Source organism: Vidua chalybeata, chromosome 17 (genome assembly GCF_026979565.1).
Source record: "Vidua chalybeata isolate OUT-0048 chromosome 17, bVidCha1 merged haplotype, whole genome shotgun sequence".
In the NCBI taxonomy this organism is placed as follows: domain Eukaryota; kingdom Metazoa; phylum Chordata; class Aves; order Passeriformes; family Viduidae; genus Vidua; species Vidua chalybeata.
In genome coordinates this window covers 648,169-670,821 of record NC_071546.1, presented here as the reverse complement: position 1 = coordinate 670,821, position 22,653 = coordinate 648,169, and the positions used below count along the sequence as shown (strand labels likewise).

General features: G+C 43.3%; 1 protein-coding gene across 6 annotated transcripts in view; it reads right to left on the bottom strand.

Annotated features, from left to right (window-relative positions):
- Nucleotides 1-21,442, bottom strand: part of NCOA6 (nuclear receptor coactivator 6) — a 43,755-nt gene extending 22,313 nt beyond the window's left edge. For 5 of the 6 annotated variants that reach the window (XR_008433827.1, XM_053958212.1, XM_053958215.1 and 2 more), the window contains exons 1-8: nucleotides 21,407-21,442; nucleotides 14,832-14,934; nucleotides 9,530-9,682; nucleotides 9,146-9,413; nucleotides 6,154-6,309; nucleotides 5,473-5,595; nucleotides 3,913-4,041; nucleotides 2,274-3,089 (exon numbers count right to left, since the gene is read on the bottom strand). Coding sequence is in view for 5 of the 6 variants with exons in the window: in XM_053958212.1 (XP_053814187.1) it covers nucleotides 2,274-3,089; nucleotides 3,913-4,041; nucleotides 5,473-5,595; nucleotides 6,154-6,309; nucleotides 9,146-9,374 (1,453 nt within the window). In the remaining variant the exon portion in view is untranslated. The remainder of the gene's footprint in view (nucleotides 1-2,273; nucleotides 3,090-3,912; nucleotides 4,042-5,472; nucleotides 5,596-6,153; nucleotides 6,310-9,145; nucleotides 9,414-9,529; nucleotides 9,683-14,831; nucleotides 14,935-21,406) is intronic. The other variant, XM_053958214.1, reaches the window with a different exon arrangement.
- Between the last annotated feature and the right edge of the window lie 1,211 nt (nucleotides 21,443-22,653).

The window sequence follows — 22,653 nt, the reverse complement described above, 5'->3', positions numbered from 1 at the left end:
CAGCTCTGACACACCAGGCACACACTCCTTATCAGTGCTGCTGTGTGCACACACTCAAACAGTCTTTTCATCCCAGAGTGGGCTGAGGAACCCCACAGTTCAGTACATCCAGACCTGCTGCTCATTCAAGTAACTCTGCTATTCTTGCTGCAAGAGCAAGGAATTCTTTGAGGCTCTTATGTGGCACAACACCCACACTCTGGCACATCCAAACACCACTGCTGCCCTGGGACAGAGAGAAAAACCTCCCCTCTACCTGCCAGTGTGAGCAGCAGCGTGGATGGATTTAAGAGAACCCACTTCTTTTTTACTCACTGTCCACACAATGCCTCAGACTTTGAAGCAACCCTGCCCACCACCCCCTTTATTTTCCTGACCCAGTGCCAGAATGTGACTTCAATTCCTTCTGCAGTTACAGCTTTCTTGCACACCTAATTCTACTGCTTGTGCTAATTATCTGGTCCTAGGTTGTAATTAATATTTCAAGGTAATCAAATCCATAGGCCAAACACCAAATATATCTGCAAATACAGAAACAGACTTATTGAAACACCACATCACTGGAACCAGCTTTGGCTCCACTAAACTTTTAGGGATGTTTTGTACATATAAATGCTTGAACTGAGAAAAAAAACAAGTGTTAGCTTGGCCTATTCCAAATCTGATATAAACTCTGATTTGCTAAATTGGCTGTGTGAAATACAAAGTGTTTGAATGCACTCATTTACACCAAACCTTTAAATGTAAGGTGGCTCAAAAATGAAAGATCTATAATGACAAATTAACATATAAATTGCAGCAAAGAATGAGCATGCATAGAAGTCAGGCAAAAATCTCAGCAGTGGGAGCAACACAGCTTTGCTGAAACCAAGGAATCCTGTCTTTTAAAATCACCTGAGGATACAGCTCACAGCAGGATTGGTGATTTAGTAATAAGGTCTAAAATAAGACCAAATAACATATTTTGACAGTTTATTTCTGGTGTGACTTTAAACTCAAAAAAAATGAGGTTTGTTTGTAGTCGGTTTAGTTAGGAAGCAGAACATTGAGACTATACTGGCTAAAGGTTATGGCTAAGATTTCTGATGGGGACATATGTCTGGTGAGGCAAGACTGTAGGGAAATGTGACTATAATAATGAGTAACTGCTTCCAAATGGAGACAAATAAGATACACCAAGTGTACACTGACAGATCCCAAGAGAACCTTGAAACACAGAAAATTCATTTGAATTCAAACGAGACCCATGGTACAAACAGTGAAAACAAGAAGCTTGTCCAGATCAGTAGACCAAGAAACAGGAATTCCTTACAATGTTTGGACAGATTTTGGATGTACAACATGAGAATGCAAGACACTAGAATGTACTTATGTGTGTGTAGGTGGACAAAGAATATTGGCCATAAATACATATAGAAATGGCTTAAGCAAGAACTGGTGCATGGGACCTGAGAACAACCATCCAAGAGGAAGATGAATAAATGAGTGAGCAAAGAGAAGCATGATAAATCTACATGGAAATACAAAGGGCTCAAGGGGAAAAAAATCCACCAAGGACACAAAAGAGATCCTGGGACTGACAGAAGAAATGCTTTCATTGTTAGACAAGAACTCCAGGATTAGTAAGGAAAAGAATTAAGTGCATTGATCCAAAGAGAAAACTAAAGACAACACAGCCAAATGAGAAATTAAAACATCCCTTAACATCTTAATTTTAGGATAGAGAGTACAACAGCATCAACATTAGCTCTTTCCTCTTTATAGAGGAAGAAACTGGTGACAATGACAGGGTGAAGAAGAAACATCCACAGCTTAGAAAGGAAGATGCAAAACAATGCCTCACTTCTGTAACAGAAAATGTAAATGGTGACAGAGGAAGCTGAAGAGAGAAAAAAAGTGTTTTCATTACACTCTCAAAAAATACTCCCCTTTCCCCTCAAAAAGAGCAACCCCAAACTTAAACAAAATCCCCACACCGTCTCTGAACATCCTAAGCTTGCTTAAAGACAACAGAAGAGCTGTCAACAGGATGACTGGCAGTAATAAGTGCAATGCACATAGTAACTCCTCCCTGACCCTTTGGGCATCTCTGTGACACTGCAGGACAGAGACAGAGTAGAAACCAAGTGATGTGATCAATACCCACCTCATACTCCACCTATTTGTTGATTCTGTCTCATAAGGGATCTTTTCAGAACTAACAGCAATATTAGTTCTAGACACTTTATGTTTCTTTTCCTTTTAAAATAAAAGAAGGTCTCAGTACTTCTTACCTCCTAAACCAGGGTGTAAACCTTGTGGACCTTGGTTTTGCTGCTGCATCACCATGAAGTTGGGGGGTACATTCCCCTGTTGCACCATAGGATTACGACTAGGAGAACTGACAGGCTGCTGGAATCCCTGGGGAAGAGTGCTGCTCTGGGGAGGCCTTGGTCCCAGCTGCTGCTGTGTCTGGTTAACGGTGGGAGATGAGGCAGGAGAGCCCTGCTGGAAGGAGGAGGGAGAAGAAGCAGGAGACTTGTTGGTCAGGTGGGGTTGTTGTAGTGGTGTAGGAACCCGTGAGGGCCCGCCCTGAAGGCTTTTCATTTGAGGAGCAGTAAACTGGCCAGGATTGCTCATCTGGGAAAAGTTTGAGTGAGCCTGGGAAGCTTGCTGGCTTCCAAAAGGATATGGAGGTGGAGGATGAGTAGGAGTTTGTACTGTTGCTAGAGATGGTCTTGCTTGAAGCTGCTGCTGCATTTGTCCAGGCAATGGGGCCTTTTTCCAGCCCTGGTTTACTGTCAATGTACCCAGTGCTCCCTGGTTTGGAGGAGGCTGAAGTGCTCCGGAAGGAAGCTGGTTCCAGCCAGGGGGAACTGGAACCTGTGCTGGTGAAGTGAATGAAGGTCGAATACCCTGCTGTGGCTGCTGATGTGGCTGGGGAGGCCGATTCTGCAACTGCTGCTGCTGCTGTAGCTGCTGAAAATTGGCTGAGTTCATCTGCCTGTTTACAGGAACTGACTGCATTGTATGGAGCTGAGGAGCTAAAGATCCAGATGGATGATTTTGTTGCTGCATATTTAGCCCAGATAAGAGTGGGTCCATTGCATCTAATAAAATAGCAAAGAAAAATAATTTTTAAGAAACCCTGACTGTAGACAAAACCCATCCCAAAACAACAAAGGCTAAATTGCTTGCTTGCATTTTCTTACTCTGCATGAAAATTCATATTCCAGAGAAGCTGGGTCTTATCAATCTATATCCTCTAAACTAAAGCACAACAGCCCCACAATGCCACAGACTGATGTGAGCCTTCTACACACTCAGAACTGCAGAATCACATAGTATCTCAGCTGGAAGGACCATTGAGTCAAAATCCCTGCTCCTGGCAGGATCACCTAAAATTAAACCGCAGGACAAAGAGCATCATTCAGACACTCCATAAACTCTGTCAGGCTTGGTGCCATGACCACTTCCATGGGGAACCTGTGAAGAATAACTCCCAAACATTCACACCCACCAGACCTCCAATCCTTAACTTACTAGTCTATCTACCCTTCCTGAAAAGAAGGGAAAAAAGAGCACCAAAAACATTCCTGCCTCATTGAACTAATCCTTCTCTTACTTTCACCTAAATGTAAAGCTCAGTCATGGCAGTTCAAGTGCAAAAATACAATTGCCATTGCTCAACACATTTGAACAAAATACCAAGCAATCTGGTGACTTATTAGGCACCCAAATTATTTGAAAAAAATTTAACAGATTAAAGGGAAAGGGACGTTTTCACAGAAAGAGTAGCTTCCCAGTAGCTCCCAGGGAAAATGCTCCAGAACAATTCTGGAGTACTCTCATGAGTACACACTCAAGCCTGTGTGCTGAAGAATCAAAGTTTAAGAATTTTTTCAGATCAGTATTATGACTAAATTTTACCACCTGGCTGTGAGGAAGGCCGAGGTGTTCGTGGCTGCAGCTCAGCACTAGCACCACTTGCCACCATAGAGGAGGGCACATTTCCACCCTGGGACATCATGACAGCTGCAGCATTGCTCATTCTTATTAAACCTTAAAAAATAAAAATAGAAATCATCAAGTCTTGCAGTTACATAGAAAAGAATTTTAGAACTTTTAAAACTTTTAGTTTCTTTTAACAAGAAAAAAGTATATTTGTCAGTAAAACATTTTTTTAGACTTCAAGAATTGTTTGTCCAAAATAACCTGAGGCTACACCTCTCCGTCTGAAAGCTCAGATTCCCTGGTATCAACAAACACATTCAGGTCATGCTGTAGGTCTTTCTTTAACACCAAATTTTAAAAAAAGAGTATAAATGGAAACACTACTGACTCATGAATTAATGTGAGCCTGACCTACCACTGAAAGCACCAAGTGACAAGATTGTATCAAATCTGTACAAGTAACTCAGGTTTTTGCAAAATCTGAAACTAGAAAGTAACTGAGGTGTTGCAAGAGGAAAAAAAAAAAATCAATGTTTCACTTCCACAGGCTGTAATTTTCTAAAATGATTGCTACTGTTGCCCTGTTGGTTCTATTGCTGATATGTTGTTGACCTGCAGAATGGAAATGAAGGCTCTGATAAGTACTGCGGAGAGTAGAGCCCTTCTTAAAAATGCTTTAGTCTTTGTTAAGGACAAAAATTTCACTACTATTTAATTAGGTTTCTACAAAGCTAAAATGTTCTTTCCATTCCTTCTCCTCAACAGCCACAAATGCATCTTAAATAAACTGACCAAAAATGCTCCTGGTTTAAATGCTTTAAATTCCATTTACTAAAGTATTAGTTATTTATTCTGCTTATGATTCAGCTATTTTAATAAATTAGATAGTAGCTTTCTTTTCAATAACTACAAATCTGAGTTTTGTAGTTAAAAACTCTTTATGAATATAGAATTCTCTAAAATATAGTTTAAAAACTACACATTTCCACAAAAATCCCTTCTTTGTGATCAGATTTCAAAAGTTTATCAGAAAATAAGAAGATAGTAACAATGACAGTGTCCTGTCCTTCCCATAATTCTAATGGATTTAATCTAAGTCAGTTTATTGTACACTGAATCAAGACTTATGCATATTTCCATAAAGGGACCCAAGCAGAACACTCTGAAAATTTGTGCGTATCTCAAAGTGAATTCGCAACACTCAACTCATCTGCTTCAATAGACTGTATGTAAAAACCCCAAACAAACCAATTACCCAACAAACCAACAAAACCCCAAACCACCACACCCTCAAAATACTTGAAAACAAACCAATGGGCCCTGCCAAAATCACTCCAATGTTTGTGGGACACAATGCACCCAACAATTCATTTACATAACACAGGACATGGTTTGACAGCATGGAACAAGACCAGACATTAATTTAAATGGCAATTAGAATTCTGCAAACAAGAGTTGCTGTAACCAGTGGAGTTTCTTAGCCCAGCAGTAAAATTCTGAGTGTCTGAAGCACCAGGAAGAAGCCCTGAGGGGATTTACCTTGTCCCCCCTGCACGGGGAATCCCGTGTCCACGCGCAAGGCGGTGCTCGCTCCCAGGGGCCCGTTGATCCGCACATCCTGGCTCCTGCTCTGGGCTAAAGCCAAGTTGATAGCACCTTCCCCTAAAGCAAGGCACAGTTTGGGTGAAGAGAAGAGACAGAAAAGCAGAACACAGACTTTTGCAAAAGGACATTTAAGAGATGACGAGGAAGGAGGCTTCACCTCCACTGTGCACTTTAGAAGGACACTTACACATTACACCACTCTTCTGGATTTCAGTTTTAAGAACAAATATCATGACAAGCATTACCTGCCCTTGATTTCATCCTGACGGTGCTCCTGGACAACTGTCCAGAATGGATACGGTAACTGTGAAAGCCACTGAAAACTTAGCTTAAAGAAAGTCTTACATGAAACAACAGGGAAAGAAAATCAGCCAACCTTTTCCTAGTCAACACACAGAAAACATTTTTCAGCAGGGTTCCTGGTGCCTGGAGCATTTCCAGCTTTCATTTTTATTAATAATAAATGTTATTCTTAAAGAATAAAAGTCCTGAGCTATCTTTTTCACTAAAATCTAAGTAGTAACTTAAAAGTTTTGCCACGCTAACCAAGTACACAAAATTGCTTTTTAAGTCCACTTAAATCTCAGCTTTGGAAGCAGATCTGGTGTGAAATACCTTCAATCTGAACTGAGAGAATGCCCAGGTCTCGGAGCTGCTGGTTGTTGCTCTGAGCCAGGATTCGCAGCCGCTCGGCAGCTTCCCGGGGGATGTTGAAGGTGACACGAACACTGTTCCAAGGCTCTATCTTCTGCACTTTTAACTTGTTGGAATCTTAAAAGAAAAACAATCAAAGTCAGTGCAAAGGCAGTTTTTAAGCATGTCTGATAAAAGAACTTGGTTAAAAGGCTGAAAAAAATGAAACCGTATTTGGCTTTGAAAACTGCCAGTGCTTAGTTTCAGGCACAGGAGATTTTTCCCCACACAGGTGTACAGCAATCAATGCTGCCAAACCACATTAGGGATTTTCCAAAAAATTAGCAGTAAAAAAACTACTCAAATTATAACCAATGCAACAGACAACAGAATCATTTTATAGTATTACTTAAAAATTGAAATATTCTGTGGATAAATGACTTGGAAAAGATAAGACAATATCTAATAAAACAAATTTCATACAATTACAGGTATTAGGCTTGGGTTGGAAGGGACCTTAAAGACCATCTCATTCCACCCCCTGCCACCTCCCACTATCCCAGGCTGCTCCAAGCCCCATCTAACCTGGCCTTGGACATTTTCAGAGATCCAGGGGCAGCCACAGCTTCTCTGGGCACTCTGTGCCAGGGCCTGCCACCCTCACAGGGAACAATTTCCTCCTAATATCCCATCTAAAATCTAGACTCCTCCATCTTAAGGCTATTCCCCTTTGTCCTGTCTCTCCATCCCTTTTCCAAAGTCCCTCTCCAGCTCTCCTGGAGCTCCTTTAGGCAGTGGAAGGGGCTCCAAGGTCTCCCTGGAGCCTTCTCTTCTCCAGGTGAGCACCCCCAGCTCTCCCAGCCTGTCCCAGAGCAGAGGGGCTCCAGCCCTGTGATACAGTACATTTGTTTGTGAACCAGATGAATGTGGGAAAAAACTGACTACAGAAATGACATACTTGAAATATTTGCTCTACAAATACTTGTGAAACTATCTTTTTTTTTTTTATAAGACCAGTGCCAACAGACTCCTAGCAATATTTAATTGATTTCTACCTTATTATTTAGTTTTCTGGGTAAACATTTCAAATCCACTGCCAAAAAGTACCTCAAAGTCATGCAGAATACTCACTTGCAGGTTTTCTGAACACCTGTTTTACAAATTAGTGTTTCTACATAGATTAGTGATTTTCAAAGTAACTGTTGAAAGATTGGGCAGTTATGTTGGATTCATTATCCAATGTGATACCTACCTAAATGATTACTACAAAATGAAGTATAGTTAAAAATATACTCCCAATATAGCTTTATAAGTTTCCAGTTTCTATCTTTCTGTAAAGAAAGTTCCTCTCAAAACAGAAAGCACTGACCCAAATTTTCATCAGACAGCTCCTCCACTGTAACCTCAGATTTACTAAACACTTGCTAAGTTTTGGGATCTGAAAAACATGTTAGTTAAGAATGCCAACACTCATTCCTATTTAGGAAGCTCTCGTTCACCACTAATTCATCAAGCCCCTTCTGCTGCTACAGTAATGGAATTATTAAATTCATCCTTATTCCACCTAAAAACATAGTTTTGGCTGGAAATACGGCAGGAGGAGTTTTAAAATCCCCTTTTGTGGAGGTTTGAACAATCCCATATTTTCTGCTATTAACGTCCCAATATTTTACATAGAAAAATTGTAACATCAGTTTCAGTACTTCTATGTCTTTGTACCCAAGTTTCTCATTTTTCAACCACTGCATCTGCCAAGATAACCCCATGCTATTTACTAACTCTGCATTCAGGATATCCTGTTTTGCTCTGAATCAGTTTAAATAACTTTGCACATGGATAATTTTCAAATTAACTTGACAATGACTTCTAAAATTTGCTTTCTCAGCTGAGGTCTGAATCACGTTTATTAATCCTGGCATTAATATTTATGACAGACTCAGCATGCAGATGCCTCTATATAACAAAGATGACTACCTGCAGTTATAGACTGAATTTATTTCATATCAAAAACTACACAGTTGATCTGTGGTATTACACACATCCCTTAACACCAATAATGGTCTGTTAGTTTACATCTCTTTCTAACTGTTTGTAAGACACAGCTCAAAACTGGTATTTCTTCATAGTATTTTTGTCTTATCTCAGCTTTTTTATCTCTGAGCAACAGCAAGAACACAACAAACTGATGCCAGCTGACTACACAGACAAAATTGAAAGAAAGGAATAAAGTGACAAAGAAATTCAGTTTGGTTATTGAGAAGTAATGTGCTGTTTTCCTGAAAAGGTGTTTGACACTATTGAAGAAAATCAAGACTAGCTAACTGAAAAGCCATCATTAATCAGCATAGGATTTTTTTAAACATGCTCCGACAGGGGACAAATGTCTTTTTCCAGATCTAAACATGCTGGTAAAAAGATGTCCCAAAAAGCCTGTTATCACTGACTCGCCATGGAGCTGTTCCCAGAGCTGGGTGAGCATTCAGGGATATATCAGGGCATTACCTATTCCTCAACACAAATCAACCAATCAATCAGGTAAGGTAGGTCAGAACAGGACAGTAATGTCACAGGTACTGGAAAGTGAACCCATTCTCAGAGGAACTGCAGTAGTTTAAATTGGACAGTTTGGGCAGTAAAATATCTCCTGTGTAAACAAGCCTAGTCTCACTTTTGTATAACACAACCATGTGTCATAGAGGGACATGAAAGAGAATAAAACCAGGTAAAATGTGGAAACAGAAGAGAAATTAATGAACTTGCTAAATAAATCCGTTTTAAACAACAAAACAACTGCAGACACTTGTAGCCTGCATTTCTGAGAAGAACAGCTTGCAAATTCACTAAGAATAACCCCAACAAACATCATTACAAACTAAGTTGCTCAAACCCAATACAATCTGGTTTTCGTGCAAGTACCCTGACTCCTAAATAAGCATTTTAAGGACAGCTGGAAAGTGACAAGAAGGTACATTACCCATGTGTAAAAGGCCAGGCACATTCTCCAGTATGGTATCCAGCTTCTGCTCAAAGTCTCTGTCACTTATATTTCCTTTAAAAGCGACAAAGATTGTGGAATCCCCAGCCTCCTGTTTCAGTTCATCTTCCTCCAGTCCTGAATCAAAATCGACCTCTAAGACTTCCATAGCTGAGGAGTACAAGGAGGCATATGTATCTTTTAAGTTAGGTAGATCATCCAAAACCATTGTTTCCAAAATGGGAGCCTGTCAGACGCCAAGGTGATGCTTGGAAGGGAAAAAAAGAATTATAATACATATAATAATAATTGTGAATAATAATTGTGTAAGGACATTAACAGCTGCTTTCAGTGGCGCATTTGGTTATTGACAGAAAAACCTACCTGGTGACCCAGTACTGGGTTCTGTGAGACCAACTGTGTGGGGCTGAAAACGGTGGCCATGGCAGTGTCCAAGCTGTTCCTCCACCAGGACAAACAGAAGGGGGTTCCTGGCAGAATCGTGCTGCACGTGACTTGAGAAGTATTCCAGTTGATCTGAAAGACAGACAGGTAGAAAGGAAGGTAGAGGACAAAAAAATCAGAGGAAAATGAATTATATTCATTTCTGTATCATAGAGGGGACAAGCAAGCACCTGGTACCAATGCTGCAGTGCCTGACTGTCAGGAGACTAAAACTCACAGCAACAGCTGAATTACAGAATGATAGGAAGAACCACCAAATTTAATTTTAGAGACTGCAGATATAATAGGTCCAAAGCAGTAGAAAAGCCACAGCACATCTTCACCAAGAGAAATGTAGCATTTGAAAAATATTTTACTCACACCCAGCGAAATCTCAAGTATACTGTGCCTACTTTCCTAAAGTTTGTAAAGATTTAGGTGTTTTCAGCTTCCTATGGATGTAACAACTTGAAATCTCCTCCCCCTGTCACAGCCCACAACTCCCACCAGGCCTCCACATCACACTCAGATAAGAATGAATTCAGAAAGTGAAGTCCTACACCTGATGGATCTTGCTTAATAAAATGTCTAAACTTTGCAATAAACTTTGACATTATGACATTAAGCTGTTACAGAAGTACAATCTATGATAAAAGTATCCCTAAACTTACAGTGGATACCACCTACACTAAGATACACATTTTCCCACTCCATCACAAGGGCAATGGCACTATCCTTTCCAGGTGAGACATCTGCTCTAACACTCAGCACTTTGCAAATACTGCTAAAAGATTCAAACCATCTGTAGAAACAGCTAAAAAAGGGACCTGTTCCTGACCACCATTGTCAAAATCATATCCATTCACCAGCCAGGACTGTCAAGATCTCATAACTCCAAAGCTTTGGGTATTTGGCACAACCCACCCAGAAGGTTTAGCTCAGGACAACATACACTTGAACAGGATACAAATTGGGGTTTTGGCAGAGGTTCAAGTTCCCAACACAAAACCACAACTTTGAGACAAAATGTGAGCTGCAGATACTGGCCAGAAAACAGCCTTTTCTAATTAAAAAATCGAACAATGTTAGAAAAGCACAGCTTCAGCTTTGCACTGTTTGCACACTCGCACAATGCTGCTGAAGGGACAATATTCCAAAGGAAAAATCAAGGGCTTGAAGTCACAAATTCCCATAGCTTTTGGTCAGATCTCTACACAAACACTCACTACACATAAAAAATACTGTGGTTTTTTTCTCCCTTGCAACCCTACCCCACACCAGGCAATCCAACAGCACTAAGGAATAATCCCCTATTTTACATGGAGTTATTCTCTCATCCTGCAGCACCAGCCTTCATCCTCAAATCTCAGATTAAAAACCAAGCAAATTTTGTCTCACAAGCTCTTCTGCAGTCCTGCATCAGAAAATAAGTTCAAGGTTTCATAGGTACTGATCTATTTCCATAGTGCTTTCATATACTTATTATTGCCATGGAAACTTTAAAGATGGGCAATAGAGAAATAAATTTTAAAAAATCATTACCAGGTGAACACAGAGACAATTAAATCTTTTTTTCTTTCCCTTGTTGCTTGGCTTTGTGTCTAAATTACTGCTCTGAGTGTTGGCACCTCCATTAAGGCAAAATCCTCAGTTTCATGTCAAGTGCCCAGATAATGAGAATCACAATTAATAGGAGTCTGTGAAAAAATGTTTTAACTGATTTTCACAAAATTCTTGGACAGGTAACTTCCTTACCCAAGCTGGCTTTTATTCCACATCTTTTATTCCACATCCACTGACTCCAGGGAGAGAGGAGCTGAGAGTCCTACACAAATGGCCTTTTTAATGGCCAAACACAGCCATTCTGTGCAAGGAATGAGGCAAGCATCCTGTGAAATATAAGCACTATATTTTGAGGGAAATTACATAGAACATTATTGGCCAGAAAATCATGAGTAAATTTTTTAGGGAGAGAAATCTCAGCTCAAAATACAGGCTCCTACATGTTGAAAAGGTACAACTACCTGGAGGTGAGGGGGTGTTGCACCTGCAGCAAGAAACACGAGTACACCTGACAATCCCTAACACCAAAGAAATAAGAATTTATCTACAAGAACAGAAACATTTCAGATTTTTTTTTTTTTGTTTTATTTGGAATGGAGGTGTCTGAAGCCTCCATCTTACCTGTGAAAGAGCAGAAGACTCCCAGATTGCTTAAATCATGTTTTTTAAGAAAAATCATAAAAATGCTGCAGCTTAGACGAAATTTCATCAACCTCATCTGAATGTACTAAAATTTGACAGGATTTGCTGAAGTTATGGCCCTTTGTAAGCACTATAAAAATGGAGTTTTCTAAATCCCAAAGGACCAAAAGCCTTGTTTCACCTGACTCAGAGAATCACAGGACTGTTGGGATATTGTGAGGGAAGGAAACATACCAAGACCAAGGTTTAAATTTTACCTCCCAGATAAGCACATATAGCTACAGCTCCCTTTGCATTTTTTTCTTCACATCATTCTCTTCAAGGAAATCTGCTACATTAATTTGCACCCTTTCCCTCCAAAACACATGAACTTTTGTCTGTTCCTATACTCAGGTGTCATTTATCTCAAGTATGACAGGAGAAAGTGATGATTTGCAAAATTTTCCTTCTCAGACAGTGCACAGCACACCATCCATGTCAGAGCAAATGAATCCCAGCTGCACAGCATCCTAACAACTTCTGTAACCTCATGGTTATAGAGTTGCCTTCCATAAATCCTGAGCAAGCACTTGACCCTAATTAGCAGGTACACAACTATTCAACACTTCCACACAAACACAAAAAGCCTTCAGCATAAGCACGCACAGGTAAAATACTGCTCATTCAACAATCCATTAAACCAGAACTCCCAGCAGGTTATGGAGGGTCTCTGATAAGTAAGAACCACACCTGAACTGATTTGCACAACCACAGCACGCTTCAGGAACTCAAGCATCCATGCTCACTTGGCAGCACAAGAAGGTCTCTGGCAATCATCCTTCCTTCAAAAAGCACACACAGCCTCCTTCCTGCCCCTGCTTCTTTAGAGTTTCCAAATTAGTATTTCCCATCATACAATTGTTTCTGGAAAGTCAGAGCAAGTCCAGTGCTACCACATGTCAACCATTTACCCTCAAACCTGGCCTGGAACTGGCTACAGCAACAAAACCAAAAGCCTCTTTATAATAAAGTTGGTCTTATTCAGTACAATCTAATTATTAAAAATATGTAACTGAAGTAAGAGTTGGGGATAAACAGCCATGTAACAGACAAATGGTCCAAATGCACCTGCATTTGGTGCATATGGGGACAGGGGGTGGAAGAGCCTGGCCTATGAAGACCAGCGTGTCCAACCCAAAGGGTGCAGGGCACACCCTGGGCCACTGGAGCCAGGAGCTCCCAGGCACACTCAGCTTACGGATAAAACAACTGACCCACTAAAATGTGCAAAACAGACTCTTCAGAGGAAGAATTCCCACAGGATACAGGATGCCACAGTTGAGACCCGGGCTGATGGACACACACACACCACCAGGAGCCCCAAGGCATTTTGTCGTGCCCTGTGCTGTCCTCACCAGCAGCCTGACAGGCAGCCTGCACAACAAACCCAGCACCACGTGCCTGAGCAAGGCTTGGAAAATCCCAACCAGACCCTAGGACAGATGGGATTAGAGCAAAAGCTGAAACAGCCAGTTGTCACTAACCAGGGAGCAGCTGAACATGGGAAACCTGGCAGACTCTGGAGTACCTGGAAGTGCTGGTCTCTGGAGTGAAAAAAACAGCCCAAAGGAAAAAAACCCCAAATGATACCTTGGTATTTTTGCCCCAAGATTCACTCAACTGATCTAAACTTCTGTCAATTTGTGTCTTAAATAGAACTTGAAATCTCTTGTATTGCTTTCCCCTATCTATTGCACTACACAGAGCACACAATTAAACCAAGGCTTTGTCTGGCCAACTGTTCCAGGTTTTCTGCCATGGTCTATTGATTTACAAGCTTTTTAACTTATTCAAAATAAACACTTTCACAACTGATGTCACATCAGAACCTGCACTCTCGCAAAACAAATCAAAAGTACTAAAATCGTGCTCTACATCTCAACAAGTACCCTTTCAAATTGCACAAAAGATTGGGAAGGATGAGAGCAGAAGGAGGGATGGACTGACGCCCTTTGCTAGCAGATGGCACAAGTTGGCACTAAGCAGGGTCCTCATCTTCACACTGACCATTATTTAAAGCTGCAACAGGGAAGGGAAAGACATGAAGTTACAGCCAAATCCCTTGGTAAACCAGAACTGAAAGTGAGGAGGAAAAGTCTGGGATAGTAGTAGCAACATAATTTCCAAAGGATTTAAATTGCATTGGCTGTCACTGAAAAATGGTTTTCAAGTGACTTAATAGAAAAAAATATCAGGAATAAAGGGTGTCTTGGATAATATACTTTAATGTTTTCTGATTCCTTTGTTTTAGGTGCCAGCGAGAAAAATATGTAGAGATTTTCAGGATGGGAGCAGAGGAGGTTCAGCATTGCCAGAATAGTCTTGAGAGGGATGGTTTTCTTTTAACCTGTAACATGCACTCACACAGTCACACAGGTTGTGTTTAAAATGTAACACACATAAACCCCAGAAACTCTGATCACAACACTGTCTCTCCTGGAGATTTGTTAACAGTGTACCTACAACTGTTTCCTTTGTTGCCCAGCATAGTGATCTTGGAGCTTATTAAACCTGAGCAATGAATAAACCTAGACACCCACATCTATTCTATGATACAAAGATTAAAATAATATGGTTTTGGAAAAAAAAAATCAAAAAACCACAAAAACCCACAAAACAAAAACACAACAAAACTTTTAAACAAATTCTAGGCAAGTGTCATATAACAATATAACACAAGGATGAAATAAGGCTAAAAATCACAGTTATAATATGGAAGAATACTTAAAAATAAACATGTACTAAAATTTCCTCTTAAACAACTTATCCAGGGTTCCAGTAATTTCGAACTTCAAACATTGGTGCTAGATGAATGACACCACTAAAGCATCTCAACTGTTCTCCTTGGGAGGAGCAGCCACAAACCCGATGGCAAATACCCCTAACCCTGTATGGCTGAGTGGGAAGTCAGCTCTGGAGCCAGCCCAGCTCTGCATGAGGAGAGGCAGGGGGAAAATTTATAAAAACAACAGATGCATCGTATGCTTATTTTACTTACCAAAACAAATGTCACAACTTCAGTATTGTGGGGTGTGCAAAAGGACTTCAGGTAATTCCAAACTGGCAAACATGGTTAAACAGCAACTCCCAGATATGGAATCCTGAAAGAAAACCATCACATTTCATCAGACAGTGATGGGAAATAACAGAAATACTGAACATACTGGTGAATAGTTCCATTTTTAATATGCCGATTTGCACCAAGTCAAATGCTCTCCTCAGCAATGTAAAAAGCACATATTACTATATTCAGATCCAAACAGCAAAGCCTGAGGAGCTTGAAAAATCAACCTTTCATCACAGGCAGAAAATTGAATACTTCCTTTAGCTGGAAATGATATTCTATTCTTCTAAACCGGGCAAGTTTTATCTAGAATAACGTATTTATTTAAGTCTTAGGACAAACTCATCTTGATTAAACTAATCTTCAGAACAGAGAAACCAGCACAGCCAGGATATCCTTCCGCTCATCCTGAGTAGGTGCCTAAACCAGCTCAGGTTAAGCTCATTCCAGAAGCACGTTCCAAGCCCACAGGACCACCTCAGACAGACAATGTTGCTGCAGGTGGCTAACATGTGGAGGTGAATCCATTCCTAGCCCTTGCTCCTGGTCATGGGCTCACCAAGCTGCACTCCAGCTCCTAGGATTATAAAAACACAGCAGTAAAGCTAAATGGCTTTGGGACAACAAAACACCGCCCCTCGAATCAACGGGGTTTATAGGCACAGCCCAGGGGTGGTTTTCAAGATTTTCTGCTTACATGCTTGCCTGCTCATCAGTGGAGAAGGGGACTGCCCAAAAATAAACAGGGGAAGCAGAAAATGAAGGAACACTCAGAAAGAAAAAGCAGAGATTTGTTGTCTTCTATCTAGACAACAAAGCAAAATTGCTTTAAAAGCCTATTGTGCTGTAGCCTGTGCACATTGCACCAACCCAGCAACTCAAAGAGAAGGAAAGAGGTTTTACATTAAATCACATCATAGAAGCTTTGCAGCACTTTAAATGGTCATCTAACACTTTTCAGCCCCCCGTATCTTCTTGTATTTCTAAGTAATTGTAACTCAAGAAGTGTAGCACCAAGTCAAATGCCTGATGGATAAATCACAAGCAGTGACCTGTTTCCAGCTACATGCACCTGCCTAAATACCACCACCAGACACCAAGCTGAGGAGCAAAATCAAAATTTGAAGTAGGAAATTTTAGTATTGTTGTATAAGCCAAAACTAAAAAAGGTTTTCACATTCTACAGAAGATACTGCATTAGTTCTACTTTTTCACCCTTTTCATAAAAGGATGTTCCACAGCCTAAAGCTGAGTCCTGTAACAAGCTGGCTGGTTACCTCCAAAGCCAGACCAAAATTTCACAGGAAAGGCCAGGCCATGGAAAAGCTGTTTTTAAGGAAGTCTCCAAGGTGCAGCAGCCAGTCCCCATGCTGAGGGCCTGTGCCTTAGCCCAGCAGGGTGAGGGTAATTTTGGATGAAGGGTGGGGAAGTGTAGGGAAGAAAAATCTTCTGAACTCTTGATGCAAGGAACCAAAGGGTTTTTGTTCCTTCAGTTCTCCCTTCTGAGTGTCCCTCACCACAACACCCAACTGCTTCAAAGAAGGACTGGGAAAGACAGGTTGCCCTAGCAAGATCCAGTGAGTAACTGAGGATGGTCAGCATGGGCTATGGGAAGAAGAAGAAGAAAAAGTAACTGCTGCTGGCTCCATTCCCATTGTGCACATGGGATGAGACCAAACTTGGTTAAGGAAAATAAGCAATCAACATTGGTTCATTAACTCAAACTTTCACCACAGTAAGTTATCTGACAGACCTGGACACTGTACACACACCTTAGCAGACCCCAAGAAATCACAGAAACAGCTTTGTGAAGCGTTCCAGTGACAGGAAGAGTTTTGTTTAGAGTTTGTGCTTTCCCAAACACGAAGAAAAAAACCAAGTAAGTCTCCAGCAAGGCAGGCTTTGTTCCCTCACACTGACATGGAACTGGTCACTGCTCCTCACACTGGTCTGCTGCACTCCCATAGCCCTCAAGCTAAACCACTGAAACCCAAATGTTTCCGACAAGGAGAAAATTACAGCTTGTTATAACATACATGACTCTTTGCAGTGCTATCCTGATGTAGTCTGACAGCAAGTTTAATGAAACATCAGTTTGTTAAAGGTTCAAGAAGTTTGCTGAAAGCCCACGACTCATGCCAAGCTGCAATGGACAAGCCTCAGTCAAGCCATTCGGTTTTATTCCAACAGAATTTGACTGCTGAGGTGCTCAGGACTGCTCTAAAAAGCAGGATGATAACTTCAGCAGCTAAGTTAGCCATGTAGAAATTACCCTTTTCAGCAGCTGTGATACAAACCAAGGCAGCTGCCAGGCACAAGGGAAATAGGAATCAGCAATTCTCTTGGGAGCTGCAGTCCACCCAGCACAATATTTGGTCAATCAATTCCCATTAGCTGAGTTAGTAATTTCCCATGGTAAGGATATTTTCATTTGGAAGAAGCACACTGTGAATACTGACAGAGCTTTGCAGTACATAACTTTCCACAAGGATCCACCAACGCAATCAGCAAACAAAATGAGATGCTATTTAAAATCAGGAGCATCTTGACTGTATTTGATCTTGCATTCAAAAGTTACGAAAAATGCCTTTTTAAATAGCAATCTGTGCTCTGTGTTACAACAAGCTTTTTTATTTAAACCAGAATTTAACTACTACCAGACCTTTCTGAGCTGACACACCCCACAGGTGGTCCTTTATCAACAAATTCTCACAGGGCTTCCTAAATACCAATATAACCAGCCCAGAAATTCATGTGATCATCAGCACTGAACTAAGGTTTGACTGAAAACTGCACCTTCTGCAATATTATTCCTTCTTACATCTAATACATATCTAGGAAATCTCAGGGAAGCACTTAAAATTCTGGAATCATATAAAGGATGAAAAAAGAATTGAAGCTAGAATAAAAAAAGCTTAAAAGTAATTCTTTGGTAGGAGACACTCAGTATCAGGGAGATTGTTTTCCCTGACCAAAAAAGTAATATTCATATAACAGAAGTAGGCAGACCTTCGGTTAAAATCAAGATTATTCTGAGAGTTTTCTGACTATATAAAAACTTGCAGCTTATTTTGTGCTGCTCTGGGCTTTGAGAAAATTCAAATTTCAAGTGTTATTAATTGTGACTACTGCCATTAAGAACCACACAAGCAGCTTAGGACCTTCTGGTAAAATGTGGATGCAACAGAACTGGAGAGCAATGCATTCTTGCAGGGATGGGAAGAACACTCCCAAAAAACCCTTCAAAGAAACACTTTGCCATGCATGGCAAGGGGTTGGAATGAGGCAGCCTTTAAGGTCTCCCCCAACCCAAACCATTCTGGAATTCTGTAAATGCAGACCAGAGGCTTAACTCAGTGTCTGTGACCACCACACAGAAACCACAATGAAAAACACAATCTTACACCAGCTGTGTGGTCCTGGCAGGTAGTTTGATTTTCAAAACAAAAAGAAAGTATAAAATTAAAATTATTTGCATAGGACTTGGAGAATTCAAGAGCATGCATCTTTTGGTGGAATAATTAGATGATGTCCATCTAGCAGACCTAAAGCTTGGGGTCCCATATATGCAACTGAGCATAAGCAACTTCCTGTCCCAAATTATTGGTTTACATAAATTAATTTCAACAAGGTATCATTCATCTCCTGTACTTTTCCATTTTTCATACAAATCAAATCCAAAGCCCTGTGTAGGGCTATGCTTCAAGGCACTCTTGCCAGCTGGAGAAGAAGGCAACTGGTCTCGCATCCAAGAAGATGATGGCCCTCATGAGCTGTAGAGTCACACATGTGTCTCCATCCCTCACCCCAGCTCCCAAACCAACAGCACTGTCATGCACTGGTTGCCTTTTTTTTTTCCACAAATGCATAAAGAAGGGTTATTTACTGAGTTATAGCCTCAGGGCTCTCACATATACATGACCAATTCAGTACTTATTCCTATTTTTGATTACTACAGCAGCAATTTTTGATGTGCCATTCAGCGTGCAGGTGGGATGCTGTTCCACTGGATGGAAAATGATGGAAAATGATTTCTCAATTGACTGAGAAAAATCCCCAGCTCCTGGACCTCTGGAAAACTTCCACTACCAGCCTGCATAATCCAAAGCTTAGATTAACTTTAAACTCCAGCAGCATCACTCTAATTAGCATGGGCACAAGACAATCTAAGTTATCTTCATCCTCTTGAGCTAAACCTCCAGCTCTCCATCCAGGAACACGCTGACTCCGTGGCTGAAATGCTCAGTTATCTGCAATTAATAGGTGGCTCCTCCTGAAGAACATCAGTGACCTGCTCCTGAGGGGACAACAGAGTCTGCAATAGTGCCAAGACAAAACACAAAACATCCACGGCTCCGGTAAAGCAAAGGTGTCTTGCTTGTCTGGCTGGTGGAAATGGAGAGACTCGCCTGGAGATGGAAAACACCTCACCTGATGAAATATCTTCCCTGCTGCCTCAACTTGGTATCATCTGGGGTTATTTCTCCTTCCACTGCTGGCCCTCACCTGCTTCTACACATTCTTTCTCATTCCATCTGGTCCAGCCCTACACATTCTTTCTCATTCCGTCTGGTCCAGCTGTGCATTAAGGAAAAAGCTGACGCTTGAATACAGTTTTTGCAGCACCGAGGGTGTAGTCCTGCTGCTCAGTGCTCCACACACCAGCAGGCCTCCTGTTCCCTCACACCGTCCCCTGCACCACAGCTTTGCATTTCTCAACAGAGACCACAGGATTTTGAAAGACACCCTCATCACGCCTTCTGCCCTTCAGAGGTTCTCTAGCGACCTGTAAAATTTCACCATTCTCAATGCAAACTGCTATAGTCACATTAACTCTTCAACCCCTTCAGCAGCAAACCCTTTGCTACTGCAAATCTATTAAATTTAGTGAGTCTGTCTAATTGGGTGGTAACTCCAGCTTCCATCCAAAAGCAATTGCTGTTGTACTAGAAAATCAAAATGTACTGCCAATTTAAGGTTTAGTTATGTTGAAACATTTAACATCTCCCACAAAAGCAGGAACCTTTGTCGTGCTCAGGCAGCACAAAGAGTGGCATTACAGCTGTTCAGCACAATTTACCTCCACAACCTGTATTTTCAAATATTTAAGCCACTGAAAAATGGAAACACCAACACTTCCAGATGCACAAGGACTTGGAATTCTTTGGCTTCTCCACACACAATTAATTTCTAATGTCAGAGAAGCATCTACTTTTTTACTAGAAAAATGTAAAATTACTCCATCACTTGGAAGCCTGTTGTAAACAGCCCCTTCCTCCAAGTCCTACAGAAGGACAGGCCTTCCAGAGAGACTGGCTGGAGAGCGCTGCTGGGAGATTTCCAGCCCAAATCCAATGCCTAACAGAAGACCCTTCCTTGGATTTAAAATACTAAGAAATGTAATTTCTCAACTGGCTGTTCTGAACACATGCATTGAAACCTTTGTTTCTCGCTCCACAAGATACGTAGAAAAGCTGGGACCATTTGCTATAACTTGAAAAGAGCTGCCAAATCCAAATGTTGTGGTCATTACACTTGGTAACCCTGATGGAAGATGCCAGATTTGTTCTTTGTGGTTGTTTTCACATATAGGAAATATTGAAAGGTGCCTTAGCTAAAGATCCAGTCAGAACAACACACAATAATTACAAGACCACCAAAAGGCACGTTCTAAGAGAGGTTTTATTACAATAAAACCTCTGAGAAAGGTTTCCCCCCAGTGAGGGGAATGAACAAAAATGAGTCTATGAGGAGGCTGAGGAGTTATGGAGAGACAAAGCTCATGAAGCTCCAACCTGTTGCCAGGATGCAGAGCCACAGAAGAGCTCTGTCCTTCCATTCCCCAAAGCAGCGGGAAGGAAGCAGAGCCCTGAGCTTCCTGAGATGGTTTTTAAGTAGCTGACATTTAGAGAAACGCAGAAATCACACGGAAGGGACGAGTGAAAAGCCCTTTTCCGACTGGTTTAAGAGTCACCGAGGACTCGAACAAAAGCGAAACGTCAACGCGCCCCGGCTGACACGGCACAAAGCCGTCACCGCCCGCATGAGGTCAGGGCTGAGGGACCGGCTCACACACCGGCCGGACCGCGGGCAGCTCCCGCGTCTGACAGCGCTGCCGGCCCGGCCGCGCTCCCTCCAGGGCCGGCGGGGCCGGGCCGAGCCGCGGCCTGGGAGCGCGGCCGAGGCCGAGCGCGGGCCGGGCAGGGTCGGCTCCGCGACGGGCGCTGTGGGGCCGCAGGCCTCGGGCGGGCTCTGCCGCCGCCGCGGCTCCGTCGCACGCTGACAGACTCCTGCCGGGCGCCCCGACGCCGCCGGCACCGCCGAAACGCCCCCGGCCCGACCGCTCCGCCGCCGGCGGCCCGGACCCAGCACCGCTCCGCGCCTCGCCAGGCCCCGCCGCCCCTTCCCCCGCGCCGCGGGCTCGGCCTGCGCCCCGCCCGGGCCGGCCCCGGCGCTCCCGCTGGCGCTGTCGCCGCCGCGTCCCGACCCCCGCCCCGCCCTCCCCTCACCTGGACCCGCCGCCGCCGCCGCCGGGGGCGCGCGCGGAGCCGCGGGGGCGCGCGGGGCGGGGGTCGCGCGCGGCCCGGGACTCCAGCGCCGCTCCGCCGCCTGCGCCGCGCACGTGACCCGCGCGCGCCTGCGCCCGAGCGTGCGGGGGCGGGAGGGGGGGCACCGCGACCCCCGGGCGGGCCCCGGGGACAGCGCGGAGACCGGCACCGGGAACACAGCGGGGACACAGCGGGGACACCGGCACCGGGAACACAGCGGGAACACCGGCACCGGGAACACAGCGGGGACACAGCGGGGACACCGGCACCGGGAACACAGCGGGAACACCGGCACCGGGAACACAGCGGGGACACAGCGGGAACACCGGCACCGGGGACACAGCGGGGACACAGCGGGGACACCGGCACCGGCACCGGGAACACAGCGGGAACACCGGCAGCGGGAACACAGCGGGGACACCGGCACCGGGAACACAGCGGGGACACAGCGGGGACACCGGCACCGGGAACACAGCGGGAATACCGGCACCGGGAACACAGCGGGGACACAGCGGGGACACCGGCACCGGGAACACAGCGGGGACACAGCGGGGACACCGGCACTGGCACCGCGCGAGACACGGCAGCCCTGCCGTGCCCCCGCCACAGGGACCCCCGCTGGGCTCCCCCGCCACGGGAGAGCTGTGCCCCCCGCAGGGGACACGCGGTGGCGGCTGCTTCTGGCAGTGGGGACAAATTGACTGCCGGATGAAGCCGAAGAAAAAATAATAATTGGGGCCTTTATAGGAAATTTCCGGGAAATTCGGTTTTTAATTTGGATGAGTTTTAATTCGGAACGTTTCATCCAAAGATTTCTGACTCTTTGAACATCACTGAATTATACTTTCATTTTACCAGTGGGGAGATGGGGAAGAAGCCAGGGAGGGATGTGGTATGGACTCAGCAAAGGCCACAATGCTGAATGTTAATAAAAAGTCCACTAATGTGATTAATGAACAGGTCCATGGGTCCAAAATCCCCAGGGGGCATTGCTAGATCCCTAAAATCCCTAAATCCCCTCGGCACAGAGGCATTCCACAGCTGAAGGGACCCTCACAGGGCACACAGCCCTTTGGCTTGTCTCTTCCTACATCCTTTATTAATATGAGAAATGATTAATACAAAACCTCTGAAATGCCTGGTTTCCTGCCCATTGTTGCTGTGGCAGAAAGATCTTGCCTGGCACTGGGGAAGAAATGACGCACGTG